The 18,013-nt window shown below is 30.9% G+C and overlaps 3 protein-coding genes across 3 annotated transcripts in view; 1 reads left to right on the forward strand and 2 right to left on the reverse strand.

Moving 5' to 3' along the window:
- The window catches only part of Traf4 (TNF receptor associated factor 4), an 82,102-nt gene extending 73,861 nt beyond the window's left edge, over positions 1–8,241 (reverse strand). The window contains exons 1-2 of the mRNA XM_088183035.1: positions 8,149–8,241; positions 2,043–2,285 (exon numbers count right to left, since the gene is read on the reverse strand). Of these exons, the coding sequence (XP_088039161.1) occupies positions 2,043–2,077 (35 nt within the window). The 5' untranslated portion in view covers positions 2,078–2,285; positions 8,149–8,241. The remainder of the gene's footprint in view (positions 1–2,042; positions 2,286–8,148) is intronic.
- A 3,663-nt stretch (positions 8,242–11,904) lies between these two features.
- Positions 11,905–16,158, forward strand: LOC148236683 (RUS family member 1). Its single transcript, XM_088182396.1, has 8 exons — positions 11,905–12,079; positions 12,154–12,321; positions 12,381–12,519; positions 14,906–15,063; positions 15,132–15,276; positions 15,345–15,541; positions 15,607–15,936; positions 15,998–16,158. The coding sequence occupies exons 1-8, from the start codon at positions 12,004–12,006 to the stop codon at positions 16,051–16,053; spliced, it is 1,269 nt and encodes a 422-aa protein (XP_088038522.1). The 5' UTR covers positions 11,905–12,003; the 3' UTR covers positions 16,054–16,158.
- On the reverse strand, positions 16,072–17,378 carry LOC148236684 (RWD domain-containing protein 4). The gene is made up of 5 exons (XM_088182397.1): positions 17,267–17,378; positions 17,052–17,164; positions 16,869–16,978; positions 16,604–16,799; positions 16,072–16,533 (listed from the first exon to the last, which is right to left on the reverse strand). The coding sequence occupies exons 2-5, from the start codon at positions 17,154–17,156 to the stop codon at positions 16,357–16,359; spliced, it is 588 nt and encodes a 195-aa protein (XP_088038523.1). The 5' UTR covers positions 17,157–17,164; positions 17,267–17,378; the 3' UTR covers positions 16,072–16,356.
- Between the last annotated feature and the right edge of the window lie 635 nt (positions 17,379–18,013).

An 18,013-nucleotide genomic window follows, 5' to 3' on the forward strand; every position in this document is an offset into this window, starting at 1 on the left:
ATAAAGCAAAAAAAGATTGCCAATCGTCTGTTCTTGATTCATCAAATTGTCTCTGATCCTCTCGTCTCAACTCGATTGATCGTCTGCTTATGTGACAAAATGTCAGATATCACTCTTGATTCGAGTCGTCTCTACAGGGACGTCATTGCGGGGGTGGGGTAAGGTTGCGCCATTTGTACTCCCCTAAATTTGGCCATAAAAATGCATGTCATTTAACTTGCCAATTTGTAAAAAGAAAAAAGTTGAAGTACCGTGCTTGCATCTCTAGCGAATCACAGATGCAGAAATTGGTTGGCCAATTGCATCATTTGCACATTCGACTAACGAAATATATTCACGCCTTTAAATATAACTACAATGTGAACTATCAAAATCGTTTATGAGATAGATTACAAAAGCGGTTTTTACTCCGGATAGACGCATTCTATTGCATTATTTATGCACAAGTGGGTTGTTTTTATGATGCTTAACGGGAAAATTCCGACCGAGAAGTGTAATCTCTGATGATTATGGTATATATTAGTACTATTTTGCAATTTGAAGTTACGCAGTTGTAATATTTATTAATCCCCTATTGTTAGTTAGTCCTTTTGTTAAAACGCGTTGTTATTTTTTTTCATAAGTTTAATATTGTCGTTTGCATGCCTTTTACGCTAACTGCGAAACTGGGCGGACCTCCCACTGTTCGAAAGCATTTTGCATAACAGAAATTAAACCAAAATACAATTGTCGTGTTGGCGAAACTATTTTAATAAAAAAATGCATCAATAACTACGACGCCTAAATTCAGAACAAGATAATAAAAAAGGTCCAATTCTCTGCATGACAATACATATATGTATATACATATACAATACATATATAGTACGTTCAACCCTATAAAAGTTAAACAAATATTGCCCCATCATACACATTGACAGCATTTAGACGACTACTTACACGGAATAAAGTTAACCATTAGCTGAGAAAAATGTATTTCAATTTAAAGTCATAATCGTAATTATTTTATGATTAAAATGCGAAAATAATCCTAAATATATTCCTTCAGAGAATACCAGTAGCATGTTTGGTAGTTATTCAAATTACCATTATACTATAGGTTTGTTACATGTTTTGAAGCCCACATATTCATCTACATTATAATTAAGAGCCCTGACAGATATAATTGGGTCAATAAATACGTGTTAAATGATAGTTTCTATTCGTTTATATAATTAGTATGTATATTATAATTAAGTAATATTAGAGTGATTTTTAGGAAACGTTGAACATATGGTATTATGTAAGAATATTTTTCTTATAGTGTTATGTAACAAATTTGTAAATAATCGAATTGCAATAAATATTAAATAAAAGCACACAAAAGTATAATGTGAATATAAAAAAATAGCAATCGTTAAAAGTGTCACCCCTGTGTCCCTTTTTAACTATTCCAAAACTTATTTTTATATTAAATGCAGACTTATTTTTTAATGTAATGTATAATACAGTTTTAGATTTGTTAAGGGTTTTCTAACTGAAATAAAATAATTACATACATAGTAAAACATTTTTGTTAAAATTTAGCATAGCAGAGTTGAATCTCTGTGTAATATTTTAGTTTTAAGATTGCTAAATTATTTATTATATTACATTAGAAATAGATATCGACATTTTTATCTAATCATATTTTTCCTATAAAATGTTTAAGCTAGCTCTAACAGAACTACATTTTCTTCTTCTTGTAAGTAATTTTTATTAGCAATAAATAATACAATGATAGTTTGAAAGCAATTTCATAAAGCAATTATTGCATGTTTATAAATTTCTCCACTTAAAAGAAACACTAATAACGAAAAGATATTTTTGCATACAGCGCGAAAGTTGCGCGTTTTCAATTTTAAATCCATTCAATACTTTATGCGCTCGTAAAACATACTCACAAATAGAAATTAATCTGAAGCTCTCATGATTTATATGCGCTCAATCGTTAAACTTACAAATAGAGATTAACTACATAAAAAATGCAAAAATAAATTATAATAAATATAAATGATACTCACCCGTCTAACGTGACGTACAGAGGCAGGGTGGCCATTATGTTCGCTCAATACGAGACAGGGTCTTCTTTAAACGACGTCATATTATATTTATTCGATTTCGTATTTATCTGACGATCTTCGAGGATTGTTTGTGGTGGAAATCGCGCTTTTAACACCATAGACCTCGACTGAAGACCGAGAAATGTATGGGGCAACTGTCACCAGAAATCACCGCTGACACGAGATATCATCACCAGTGGATTTCTGGAAAAAAAGTAAAACTAGTGTTGAGAAACGTGACTGGAATGACAATGTGTAAATATGGGGTGGTATCGCCGTATCTATCTTTATCTATCGTCGCCCTGTGTTTGTGTAATGTCGAAATTTAACATTGATTATGTATTATAACGACCGTGCGGTTTGACAACGATGACATATTGACGGTGATGTGTGCTGTGAATAAATATTGTTTTTGTATACCTACATTTCTTAGATGAAATAAATTTGAGGCATTTATGTAATAGATATTTTAACCTCCAGCATACGAAACTTTTGAAGCATTAATAACGTCATTATAGTTTGTATTATCCGTGCCTTTCCTCTCCAGCTTCAGCCCGGATAATTGAGAGTATACTGTATTACAGCAAAAAGCTGATATATTTCGATAATAATGAGCAAATACTATTTATATGCAAATAAACTTTTATAGTATTCTATGAATATATTCAGTAAAATATTAAAAAAAAACAATTTCTCGATAGTGCGCAGTTTTTAATGGCAGTAATTTACATATATGATAACCATAATTTAAAATAATATTTGAGGCATTGTTGTTTAAATACGGATACGTATATTGCGTTCAAAATAAACTATATTTAACTTATTGAAAATTGTAAATAAAAACATTTATCTAATATTTCAAACACATCGGATAAAAAACAATCATTGTTCAAGCGTCAATAGATCACACCGGTACGACAGGGCGCATTATTCATACGGAAGACCTCTTTTAAAAACCATCGCATACATTAGCTTCGATCGAAGTGATTCACCCCGGATGGGCAGGGGTCACCGGTCAGATTTGAATGACACGATGCATAATGACGTGCGTTTCGAAACTAGGGACAGGATAAGAAGAAGGTACTGCCATGAATTATGTGCGCAACAAATCTCTCGTTCGTCTGTCTTCTCATTGATAATCGTAAAACGAGATTCCGAACTGCTGGATGACAAATAACGGAGGAGGTCAGGGGGTCTTTTTGTACCCCGCCTTAACGCGGAGGGTCTTTGTTCCCGGACTTCATATCCGAGTCATCGTCATCTTGATTTATATAGATCGTCTTCGAGCGTAAATCAATGGTCAGTCTCGTAAAATATTCTCACGGACCCATCTCGGACGTGAGATATATTAATTCGGTTCAATAGGAATCGAAATAATGGTCTTTTATATTCACACTTGATTAAAATAAATATATAACACAATAAACAAGTCGCCGACTATGGACCTAAAAGACCTGGGTTCGAATTATTTGTAGTTTTCAATGATTTGAATATTAAATAAAAAAATTATGAAGTATTCGAATATATGTTTTTACCAATATTAATTTATTTAGATAATTAATGCAAAAAAAACTAAATACATCTGCAATGCATTGGGCAAGGATGCCATTCAAGTGTCAAATGAGGTTTTTAAAAATTTAAAAAATAATATTATAAATATATTATAATATTATAAATATAAAAATTTAAAAATTTCGTTTCGAGAATTTTGAAATTGAATATCTACGTAAAGGCGAGTAGTACTAAGGGGTTGTTAGTGAAGATTTTAGGGCTGCCATCAATGCAGGTCCGAGATTAACGATACAGAAGCCAGCACAACATCTTAACGTGTCACCTACATCAGTTCACAGACATTTAAAAAGTTAAAGTAAAACTAATATAGCTATATTACAAAAACGGATATATAAACGAAATTAAAAAATCATTGCTTCCAAAAATAAATCCTTTTTCGAATCATGTATAAAAAATCAATAAATTGTCTGTAAAATATTATTTAATTAAAAGGTAATTATTAGTTAATCATATTTATTTTAATTAATCATTAGCCACTCCATAATCGTTTAATTTTTTGATTTTTAAAATTATAAATAGCACAACGCTGTGCGAATTATCAATGAGGGCGTCAGAAAATGCTTAATTTATTATTACATACTTTTTTTTTGCTAAATTAATTCAATCGCAGACAGTTGCTATTGAATTAATTCAGCAAAATTAATGGATCTTCACAAAATTTTGCGACTCACACTTGTTTTTGATATAAGCCTTTACAACACTTTGTATTGTTCAACGAACGATTGCCGCGAATTTCGGTCATAGTAGATACTGCAGATAAACATTCTATTCACAAATGTTTTTCGATTTTTTTGTTGAGAAGAAGCGTCTCATTATCTGACATTTGAAATAAAATAAAGGACCATGTATTTTGGAGCGGCACTAGTCATTCAGGTATACTGAGCGAAAAACGAATATTAAAATTTCACTTGAGAACTATTGTTCGAATCCCTTATGGAATTCAGTGATTTTAAATTTCTATCGGAATTAGTTCCGATCGATCATCACAGATTAGGTTTACCTAGATTTTTATAATCTTACAGATGAATATCGTGATGATATATACATATTAGGTATTGAAAAATCTCTATAATGAGCTATGTACTTCAGCGTATAGAAAATATCTATATATAATATGTATTAAAAAACATACGAAAACTTTTCTGGATGTTAACTCTTTACGGTCCCGCTGGCACACATACGAAGCAATTGAAAAACGAGATTTTTGGTGACGTTGATGCTATCCAAAGAGTAACTTCGGAGGTGATATGAGATATGTTTTCACGGTAATGTTAAATTGGTTAAGAGGTGATAACAAAATTTTCTTATTATTTTTAAAATAAAAACATCTTCAATAAAGCAAAAATAAAATTAAAACTCACATCTTTGCATCATAAATATATTCTTATAAAAATAAATCTGCTTTTTTTTGTTGTTGTTTGGCCACCCCTCGCGCTATGGCATCCGGCGCGTCATCAAACGTCAGATTTGAAGCAAAAATCGACACACATATTTTATTCAACACATTGCAAATTTACGAGCGCGTCCGTTGACACTTCACGACAGCGCATAAATTCTAGCACGAAATTTCCATCAGCATCGGCAACAAAGAACGATTGCTGATCATCCGAATCGCGGCGTAAAACTGATCAACAACACAACTTTCCCATCGCCAAATTGTAATTGAAACAACCCCCACCCTTTTTTATCTTGCATTCATCACCATCCCCTACTTGGCAAAACTCGTGGGGAGACTAATGTAAATAATCAATACCGATAATGAAATTCACTCCACTACTTAACGCTTAATCTGAACAAGAATGCGGTTAGACCATGTTCGGCATAACAGGATACGAAAACCGCAAGTTTCCTATTCTGTCTCGAATCTCGTCCCGTTCCATCATACACATGACACAGACGGATAAGATCTGTCCTTCCACTTTTTTCTTTATTTGATATTTCCATCATTGTAGGTATGTCATTTCAGAGCACATATTCTGCGTTTCTAACACACTTTGAAAATTAATCAAGCAGCCACCTTCCAGAAGACAGGTTTACGTCTTGTTTACACGAACGTTTTTAAACGTTACAAATCATGTTTTTCTTCCGCATCCCAACCCCTGTCATCGGGGGAATCTGTTTTATGTGCGCAGTAAAAGGGATAGAGACAGCGAATCGTAAAAATAAAAAGTAAACAAACAACGCTCTTTGAATATTTTACTTTGAAGTAAGTATTTCTATAAACGTTGTAAAAAATATTCTACGTTATTATATCTGTAAGTTTCACTGAACCTATGGCACGCGTGCCAAATATGGCACGAACATATTGAACATTCAGTTCTAGTGTTTCATTTCATCATACATGAGCAGGTTTTTAGTCACTGGAAGATATTATGAGTCTAATATTAAAAATAGTCTTACATATGTTCGTACTTGAAATAAAAGAAAATATAGCATTGTTAAATGAGGAAAACTCCGAGTACTTTAACGATTCGTTTAGTGCTTGAATAAAGTATTTTTAGTATTTTTTCATAATGAGAAAAACAATTAATGTTTTTATGAATTAACGTTATTGTTAATAAAAAAACATGTATCGTACTTACATTTAATATTAATATTTTCTAAACACAAAAAACGAATCTAATTGAACTCTCATAAGGGATTTCAAAAGTTATTTTGTAACAAAATATTAGCTGATATATTTAAATTTGTTAGATATAGAAATGCAATTTTGCTTATTTGCGAAATATCTTGATAATAATAAATTGTAAATAGTCAATTATTGAAAACCTTGAAATGCCATTCCTAAAATATATATAATCGATTCAGAAATCGCAGTTAGTGGAGCGTAAAAAGTACATAATATACATAAGTTTATGTATTTAGTTTAAGCTTTAATTGTAATTTACATACAAATTGTACCAATAATTTTATAAAAAATAAACTTATTGGTAAAATGTATATGTAAATATGGTAAAAGGTATCAGTTACCTATAAACAGCAAGATAAAAATAGAATTAGTTGATGCAGTAAAAAAAATGTAACAGTCTATTCTAAAATGTGTATTTTTTAGTACTCATTATCAGGACATATAATATTTCCAAATTTTAATCGTTAAAATATATAACATTTAGGAACACTCAGTTTTTTCACAACAAGTCATATGCCATTATTTCGGATTTTTTTCTCGAGGCCCTGTATACATAAAATCGTGTTCATGCATTATTTCTACCTTTTTTTTTTTTTGAGGGGGGAGAGGTATATAATATTTTCAAGAGGTCCCGCAAAACCCTCAGTCGGCCCTGGCCTTGCATCGAATAATATTGGTACACTTTTATAATTATTGATTGATCGCCCACAAATGACCACCTGGAAGCTACGCTTTCACTAAGGTACCAAAAGCGGAGATAAACAATAATGTTATCGGTCTTAAATTCACATTTTCTCCAATTCATCCAAGGATCAGTATAAAAGATTTAATAAATCACTTACTTGACTAAAATTCTTGAAATTCATCAATACGACTCAGCTGACCACAAGGAACCAAAAACCAGAGAGACATTCTCACAACTGCCAGTCTATGACTTTTCCGCATTCGACACCGCCGTCCGATATTTACACTTTTTTATATTCGTTCTAAGGTTAAAGAATATTTCTGGTTATAATTTCACTCTACGCGTGTCATGGTGTATATAAAAATAGTAGTTTTGGATATACCTTACCATTTAGTCGAACGTTTTTCATAAAAAGAAATGAATCAAAAACGGCGTAGATTTAACGGTTAACATGTCAATCTAACAATTAGTTTTTTTTAATATTTTGGTCTGAACAGTATGATAAGTAAGCATTTTATTACATACAAATTAGATTTAATATTTTTGTTTCGACAATAATATGTATTTTTTTTAAATAAAAAAATCATGCTGTACCGGTTCTAAAATGTAAAAATTAAAACACTTCTCATAATAAATGCAAGTATTGGTTTATACCAGTGTGCCACGAAAAAAAATCATCAAAACATGATATTATTATAAAATAGCGCAAAAATATTATATTATTATTTATACATCTATTAAATTATGTGTGAATTAGTAATTTAAAAAACGCGCATATCAATATGTCAAATAATTATTTATTTTAAATAGTTTGGCCAAAATAGTGTGAAATCTGGCCATTATATTACATTTTATCGCATATCGTTTACAGTATAATTGAAATGTCAAATCGTTTAATCATATCTCGAGCTGTCAAATATTTTTTATGTAATCAAACTTTGGCCATAAGCATCGAAATACATTAGCATTAAATTGTATACTTTGAAACGACGCCAACGCTTTGAAAATATATTATTTCGAATATGAGCATTATAAACATAATTTGTATAATATATTGGTGCCATAGTTAAACATTTAAGTATTGGATTATTAAAATTAAAATTAATTGTGCGATTAGTTGAATTTGGGTTGCCATATTGAAAAAATGTATAATTTATAAATTATTATCATGTAAGACTTACCTTAATTGAAATATTTTATTCTTGCGTGAATTATCGTATAATTATTCTACTATCGCGTGTGTAATCAAGACAATGATACGACCGAGACTAACCGGCGAGCTGCACGGGGGACATGTTTTATTATTAAAATCTTCACATGGGGTTTTTACTATTAAGGGCTCAGCGCACGATTCTTTGTTTACGCACACCGATTATAAATAAACCACTGAGCGATGGCACAATCGCTCATTTCACACCTCGTGACTTTGAGCCCCGATAGTAACAAGTAATAATTATACACCCATTAAAGCGATGCCCCATATAGGGCATTTTTTATATATTGTCCTCAAACGACATGTATCGAGTATTAATTTTCAATCATTACAAACTTTTAAAGCTAATGCTTTATTCGTGTTCAGCTATCAATTTTTAATGGTCAAGATTAGTGGTGCGTTTATAGGAAATGGTGGTATGGAAAGTACAGCGGCGATCACCTGAGGTCCTTTCAGGTCGCAGAAGGAATTACGCTCCAGTGAAAATAGACACGGGCTGCTGGTCAGCCAACCCGTCTTCAAAATAATAATACTCGATTATCATTACTCTTTCATACATGAATTATTCATAGCGCAATCCAAAGATACAGTCTTACACGGCGTGTGTCAGATGATCAGCGCTATCAAAATATTCGTTTTTAATTGTAAAAATAGTTTATAAAGATATAATTTGCATATTTCATATTTGGTTTAGTCAATTTTTATATATATGTGTACATATATAATTAACGAATATGTTGCAGCTTGAACGTTTTGGTGGTAATTAAAAATACATGTATTCAAAATAATAATAACACGTAACGTGAGAAACACTGGTATTCGGTGAAATATGGCGGGCACGCGTTAATTGGTAGACGCTGTGTAATTTTTTAGTAAGGGGAGATATGGTTCACAGAAAAATTAAATGTCAGAAGATTTTCTCATCTCAAGCGTAGCGATTGTACGTTCGTTGTATGAAAGTTGAGTTTTATTTTATGCAGTGATTATCGTTATAAATAACACATATCTTGTGAATTATTAGTGCTTATTTTGTGATGATTGCATTTTAAAATGAGATCATTATATGAATATTACATTCAGAACTACGTCACGTTGCAGTGCTAACAGAAACATGTAATTGGTCAACTTTACCCTGAGTAGGCACACCCTATACCAGTATTTATCAATTAAATTTAATACAAAACCATAGCTATAATATAAATGCCAAGATTTTTGTATCGATTACTTAGCTTTCATTGTCAAAAATCAGTAGCTACAAAGACCCGAAATACTTGAATTAGGGATATTATTTTTTAAATAAAACCAGTAATTTAAAAATAATATTTTTAGAACACGAAATATATTTTAATGTTTCTAATCCTAAGGGATGTGACTTTGCAGCCAGAACCACGCCATTGGAAACTGGTTATAAGTTATTGTTTTATATTACATATATTGCGACAAACTATGGTGGGCAAGTATTGTTTTTCTCCGAGCAGTGGTGGAGAAACTGACGGAAGGATGATATCAAGTTAATGGTTCTCAGAGATCTTGTAGTTGTGGCTGCGCTGGCCTAGTTGAAGTACATTGTATTTATTCTACTATTAGATACATTTTTCTGTCTATTTTAGTCTATAATTCGAAATGGGTTTTATAATCAATGGCATCTTACAATTGCTGTATATATTCTACAGTGATTCAGACACTGGATCTGAGACATCGATGGTAATTTTACAGAACAGATTTTTCAGTTGTTGATTGTATGACTTTGTTAAAATAAAGTTTACACGATGTTTTTTTTATTGGTAAATAAGAATAAGGTAGAGACTAAGATATCGGGAAATATGCTATATATTTTGAAAATGTGTATGTTTCAATCATTTATGACAGGGATTTTCAGCATCCATCGAGGTTTTTTTTGTTAGTTTGATTGAATAAAGATATAAATAAGCAAGAAATCATTTACGTAAAAGTTTATTTCGTAAAATAATAATATGGTGTAGTAATGGAATGTAAAAATCAAAACTTATAAAAATGATACGGATGTCATTGGTCATAATGCGACAAGTTAATCACTTGTCCGTCAAAAAAATGTTGTAGAGCCAATAATTAAATAAAATCAGCGCTGGACAGAGCAGGTGGGAGCGAGCGGTAGTGAGCGAGCGTTAGTCAGAACAGCGAACACCCCATGTATGATAAAAAATTAAGATTTTTAGTTGAATGCTATCTTCAAGCTTCCAGAAACGCGCTTGTACGTGAAAGAATGAACAAGCATTGGTCAGCACAGTAAATACCCCATAAAAAACTCTTTATAACGAATATATTTAAAAAGAAGATTATATAAATTGGCTACAAAAGTTACCTTACACAAATGGTTTAAATTTTAAAATACTTTTTAAATATAATATAAATACTAAGCAATATAAATCTAATATATTATTGTAATAAATTTCCTTCAGTTGAATAATTTATATATTTATTAGGTATTTTAAACCATTTTTATAAGGTAAATTTTGTTGCCGATTTACAACATCCTCTTTTTAAATATATACAGAGAGTTATTCATAAGGTGTTCACTGTTTTGACCGACGCACGCTCGCTCGCACATATCGATGAATAGAAACATGAATCAGTTGAAAGTTTCGAGGTTATGTACAGAACTTTTAGCTGAAAAGTGTACGTACCAATAAAAAACAAATCTTGGATGATAGGTTCGTGAATTCCTCTGTGAGATTATCAATTAAAACTCAAGATTATTTAAGTTAGACTAGTGCCCACTTTTCTTTTTACTTATTAAGTTGGAAGAGAGAAGTAACGGATCGGAAATGAATGATTTTAACTGTCGAGAGACCGAAATATTTTTAATCGAGCGTAGGACGAGACCATGCTATGGCTTTTTGTCATTGTTTATGCACACACATAAACACATTTCCTACTCAGACTTGATGACATCAAGCACACGCGGCTTCTCAAACGTTCGCAATTAAACACAATATATTATTTTACATATCTTATTATCATTATTTATTTCGCCCATTGCTATAAATATTATTTAAACTAAAGTTCATTTATATTAAAATTATTTAACAAAGTAATAATATTTAATATATTTGTTAGTCGAAAAATAATTAAGAAGCGCAGGAATATTCTGCGCTTCGATGTAGTTTTTCTGACGACAGGCAAACAAATACTGACGCACGATTAAAACGCCGTCTGATGTGTGCGTCGGAGCGAGTCAGAGCATGAGGCACCTTGCTCTAGCTCTCTCGCTATGTCACATGCACTTGTAGATCTCACTCACACACGTGCAAGCGAATGCATTCGAGAAAAACCGGGGTTTACTCACCGTTCGATATACTCACCCATCTCTTTTTTGCAAAATTCTCTGATAAAGCGGTATAACATGGACGCATGAAAGTTAAATTAAAGGGGCATGAAAAATATTTACTAAATTTTTTTCTTAGAAATTTTTGTATTTTTATATATATTTAGTACACAAAAGGGGCATGAAATATATTTTTTGTATTTGATTGTACACTGGGTCTGAGAAGGTTATAAGCATTTATTATTTTGTATTAGAGAAATTATTTAAATCGATTGTGATATTACCTTAATTTTGTTGAAAATATTCTTATGTACTTTAAATGCTATAACAATAAAATAACTTTATTATTAAAATATTTTTATATTTGTTTTGTAAAATTAAAACGTACAAACGTAATATTTTGACGTTTATTATATTTTTAATACTGGCAACATTTATGACAGACGATAATATTGACGTAAACATGCCGGTCGTGTGTGGAAAAACAAATTAATTTTTTTATATATTTATACCTAAAACATGAAAGATAAGCTTGTTCTACTTTCTGAAAAAAATGGAGCGTTTGGCAAAGAAGTGATTTATTGCAAACCTCCAGGTCTTTAATAAACTAAAATTATGAAAACATTACATTTCAAATCATCTGATAAAATAGTACATTATGATTTTCAGATCAAAAAACAGTCGCTATTGTGTCACATAATTTGTCTATTAAGGATGGATTTGGCGCTGCATTGAAAGAAATATTCTTACCGCAAGGATATCCTTCAAGTGTTAGCGAAGACTATATAAAATATCAAATATGGGACACTGTTCAAGCATTCTGCAGTACAATAACAGGTATGGATACTTAATATCATTAAAAATGCTGAATCATTTATTTTAATTTTATATTTAAGGCATATTAGCTACTCAATCTGTAATGAAAGGCATCGGGGTCGGTGATAGTGATGCAACCCCGTTAGCGGCCACAGTGACTTGGGTCTTAAAAGACGGCACTGGTCATATTGGTCGAATAGGATTTGCATGGTGGAAAGGGTAAAGTTGATTGTTATTTTTTTTATTTCCAAAACTGATACTTTTTTGATTATGTTTCATATAAAAAATATCTTGCTATTATGTCTTTACATATATTTTACGTCATGTTTATTATTTTCTAACTATTATTACAGTCAATATGGTAATTCATTTTAAATTATCTAAATATTTTGATAGTGTCTTACATACGCTTCAAGACTCTTTTCTACTCTCGACTTTTAGACTAATGATTTTAGGGTGGAAACATTATTGTATTTTGCATATCGGTAGCAGGTAACAAATTCCACTGACTGTCGACAATTGCCAATGCAATATAGCATTTCTTTATATTTGTTTATACTCTGACTGGCTTATAGTCCATTCTGGAATGCATTTATCTAATGTGTACGAATCTCCGACTGCTACAAATATTATTGTGATGGATACACTTGTTCGTCAAGTCACAAATTCTGATAATAATTTAATTTGTTACTCTTTTTTTAACGAAAGTTTTATGCCATTTCTGAATGAAATTCTTGATGAAAATTCTAAAAATGTTTTTTAGAAGTTTTCTTTTATAATAAATTTAGAACTTTGGTGGAAGTCCAGTCCTAGGTCTTCTTAATGCAGGCATGTCAAACTCGCGGCCCACAAGCAATTTTTTTGCGGCCCGCGGGTACCCGCGGTATTTTTCATTAATTGTTTGAGTCCACGCAAAAGGTATTTTTGGAAATCGCTCCAAAGAGATGGTTGAGAGAAATGCTCTCAACCATCGTCAATTCAGTCAGCTGTTAGAAGATATGGATAATGAGTGCACAGATGTTCCATTCTACACAGCAGTTTGATGGTTATCGTGTCATAAAGTGTTGAAAATATTTTATTTGCAATAAGACAAGAAATCATTTTATTTTTGGAGATTAAAGGTAAAAACACGTATAAAATAAAGGATGATAGTTGGGTCCATGATCTAGCATTTGCTGTAGATATTACTGCACATTTAAGTGATCTTAATTTGAAATTACAAGGTAAAAACAAACTCATCACTCAGTTGTACGATGATATCAAATGCTTCATTACAAAACTAAGTATGTAAATTAATTAAATATAATACGAAATGTTACAGTGATTCTTAAGTTTTTTGTTGTGGCCCGCCGGCGTACTCAAAATACCTTATGCGGCCTTTGGTGCCTTTTGAGTTTGACACCCCTGTCTTAATGATTCGAATCAAAACAGACTATTTATTAAAACCTTATAACTGAATAACGATAAATTAACAATTGGTAAAAATTGTCAACGTCGTCATTCCATAGAATTTGTAATCTGGACTTTGGTACCTGTTTAACTGCATTCCTTTGCATTTGGTACCGAACTTTTAGTGGGCTTTTTTGACGAAGATATTTGTACAATAACCTTACCTTTGTTCTATTAAAGTTCATGACTTTTATGCAAGTGCTTTTGAAACTGTTATGGATACCTACTCAGATATACAATATTAACTGTGGTACTGGTAAATTTTTTACCGGCCACCGCCATGCTGAGGCAATTAGGTGCATGCATGAAAGCCGTGTTAACACTCGAATGACGTGTCTTTTACACGGCGTGAAATATATAAGATTTGAAATAAAAAAATTAAAATACAAAAAATTATCAAATATTTTGACTTCTATTGGTACATACATATGTTAAAATTATTTCATCAGTGGTTTCAATCTGTGGGTCATCAAAAACCATAAAATTTGCTTCATCTCTAGTTGAAAAAATATTTTTAAAAAAACAATATTTTTAAAGTAATTATAAATAAAATAAAATATTTTTTTTGTTTTAATGATTAATTGACGAAATGCATTGATTTTGTTTGATCATCACAGTACATTTATTATCACAGCGCCTCGTTCAAATTTAAGAATTGCGAAACCTCTATTTGCTATTTAAACCTAACCTAAACGAATATAATAGTAATTTTAAGTTCAATTCTTTAGGTTAGGTTTAAATTTAATACAGCAAATGGACGTTTCGCAACTGTCAAATTTGAGCGTGGTGCCGTGATATTTAACAAGTACCAAACTTTGGTTTAACACTAGATTTAGCACCTACTAGCACCCGTCAAATGGCTGGGTTTCTGATTTGTATTCCAAAATTTCATTTGTATCACAGTATTTTTTCTGGGTTTTTTGCGACTTTTATATTTAAACAATACAAATATATTGCCCCAATTTTTATTTTTAGAACCTTCTTATTTTTGATAATCTAATCAATTGACGGATTTATACATATAAACCTAGTATTAAATAAAATAATTAATAAGTTAATATTTCGCTATTTTCCTGTTATCAAAGGGCAAATTTATAACAAATAATTTAACATTGATAAAATAAACATGTATTTCATATTTATTAACATTTTTTAGAACATCTTTGGATGCTAATAGTAAATACTGGAGATTAGTGGCCGACGTGTTAAATGATTTAGCAATATGTATTGAACTTGCGCTGCCAATCTTTAAAGGATATGCAGTTTACATTCTTTGTGTAACAACAGTCATGAAAGCTATTGTTGGAGTTGCAGGTGATCGTTTATCTTTTAATTTTTGTTTTATAAATAGTAACTATGTATAAAATACATTGTTTTTATAGGCGGTGCAACTCGAGCCGCTCTCACGCAACATCAAGCAATAAGAGGGAATTTAGCTGATGTGGCTGCTAAAGATGGATCACAAGAAACGGCTGTCAACTTAATTGCTTCTCTTGTCGCTCTATTATTGTTATCTTTATCTGAAATGTATATATATATTTAACATATTTACTATTAAGATGATATATTACTTTAAGATCTAATTATATTTCAAGGATCGTGTGGCCTTTATTTTTTATGTTCACGTTCTTACATCTACTGTCTAACTATTATGCTGTGAGTTCGGTTTGTTTGAAAACTTTCAACCGCTCTAGGTTCTTTCAAGTGATTGTATCAAATCTAAACGCTAAAACATTCGAACCGACTATTATAAATAAATTGGAAAACGTTTTTACTAATGAAGCTTTTATAGGTAAGCATTAAAGCATTTTTTTAATATCATACAAATATATTTTTTTTATTGTTTTAAATTTTTAGAAAGTACTGAATGTGGATATAAGATACAACTCGGTCATTCTTTGAAAAATATAGTATCTAAGAAACACATAGGTTTAGACGACTTCCAAAATTCCATCGATATATTTAACGATCGAAATTATTTGTTGCTCATCGATATGAGAGAAAAATATGTACACGTTGTCTTTAATGAATCGGTGACATCTAAAGAAGTTTTACAATCATATTTTCACGCGTTTATGCTTGGTATGGCATTGAGTAAAAATAAAGATAAGTTTAATGTTATGAGGAATGAGAAAGCTTTTATGGATAAGGAATGGGAATCTTTTAGTCAAAAATTAATTGAAGCAGGTATGATTCAATTTAATATAAATTTATGTAACTTATTTATCCAATGTTTTACGTTTTATAGGTTGGATTATGAAAAATAACTTACTAACGATGCAAGAATGGAGGGCTAGTTGGTGAATGGATTAAACATAATCAAAGTTTTAGAATAAAATTTATTAATATCAAAATACAGTTTTTTGATATTACACTTTATAATGTCGTTAATAAAATAATTCAATACTATTCAATATGTATTATTACAATTTAACAAAGATCCTTTAAAACGAGATCTATCACCTCTATAAATTATCTAATGCACAATGTAAAATAATACACATATAGGCTTTGTATAATAATTATTGATCTTGTTTAAAGAATATTTTAATTAATGAAGTTATACATAGAATACACCAAAGAAATGTAATGATATTCATAGAGATGTTACGATGTCAACGGATTAGATCTTTGTGACGGAGCTTGTGACAAATGTTTAACGATATCGACCCAATCATAACCCCTGGGCTTTTCCCCGCCTGTACCTCCTTCGGCTCTGTCCCAAGCTCTTCGTTTTTGAGACTTGGTTAACTGTTCTTTTTTAACCGGCTTTTTAACATCATCCTGAAATGTTCAATTTAATACATATAATTCAAAATTACTAAAACATTTTAAATATAAAATATATACTCACATCTGCAGCGTCTTCAATAGCAATTTTAGCCATGTCTGATTCGACGATAGTTATATTTGATTCAGTCTGTTCTTCTAATAGTTCGACTAACCTTTCCTTTAAACACTCAAATAATGTATATGTCATGGCACTGCCGACCCATTGGTCGGCTTCTTCCTCCACAACGGAAACAATTTTATCTTTCACAGATTGCAATCTAAATAAAAAGAAGCAAATTGATTAGCTATGATAATACTATATAATGCAATATTTTCTCCATACTCACAAATTCCTATTATAAAATGTATTCATGTTTATAATAGGTTTTTCTGTCGGATAATTCGAGCCCCATGTTATTTCCAACAGAAATGATTTAATGTCTTCGTTGTCACCATACTATTGCAACATTTCAGTAATGATTGTAGAAAGTGAGATTGTGCTATTTAACAATAAATGTAAAGGATGATACCTTATATTGAAACGTTGTAGGTGATATTTCTTTAAAAGCAGTGTCTCCGTCGTAAATGGAATATAATACCTCTCTTTCCTCCGCTTGTGACTCTGTATCTGTCATTTTTATACCTGAACAAAATAAATAATGAAAAACAATACTTTTTCGCTATTTATTAATTATTTTATTATTAATTCAGCATACATTATCATATAATTAAGTTAAGAACTCACCATAAACATAAATCGTTCCTAACCATCAAATAACAGTTGACATTTCCTAGTCAACGAATCATATGGTGACGCGTTTTAAAAAATCTTATTTGGTCTTAACACATTTTTATTCAGGCATACCATTAATTATTTACTTAGAGGCAGTCGAGTTTTTAAATTAAAAGTGCAAGCAAATAAAAGCAAAGAAAAAGAACAAGCAAAAAATGTGCATGTTAATTATATCGGTGGCATAAAATTATTGGAATTTGCACCATAATAATATCCCGGCTCACACTTAACCATTAATTCGTGATTTTTTGCCTTAGAAATACACTATCGTAATCACTAGATATACTTCGTCTTACTACTTAAGACGCTGATATTTATCTGTTCTCGCAGAAATGACAACATTTTTGACCATAGATGAGATAAGAACAAAATTGTTTAGTTAGTTAAAGAGTATTTAAAATAGTGTAATACAAAAATATTTTACGGACTATAAGAAACGCTAGCATGAGCGTAATATATATGATAAGGGCTAATTCGAAAGGGATAATGTCATACGAAAAACAGTGTAATGAAAATACTCAGTTAAAAGTGTATTATTTATTTTTAAATTGATTGATTAATTTGTGTGCTACACGTGCTTGGCTCTCGCTTTTTTAGCTATGTATGCAAAATATTTATTGCTGCGTTATATATTTACATTACATTGAAAAAAAATAAGTTTCGAAGCTGGTCAGATGAGGTGCCAACCGGTGCGACATT

The sequence above is a fragment of the Plectrocnemia conspersa genome, unplaced genomic scaffold (assembly GCF_051122295.1).
Source record: "Plectrocnemia conspersa isolate PC_06_02 unplaced genomic scaffold, ASM5112229v1 ptg000003l, whole genome shotgun sequence".
Taxonomy (NCBI): domain Eukaryota; kingdom Metazoa; phylum Arthropoda; class Insecta; order Trichoptera; family Polycentropodidae; genus Plectrocnemia; species Plectrocnemia conspersa.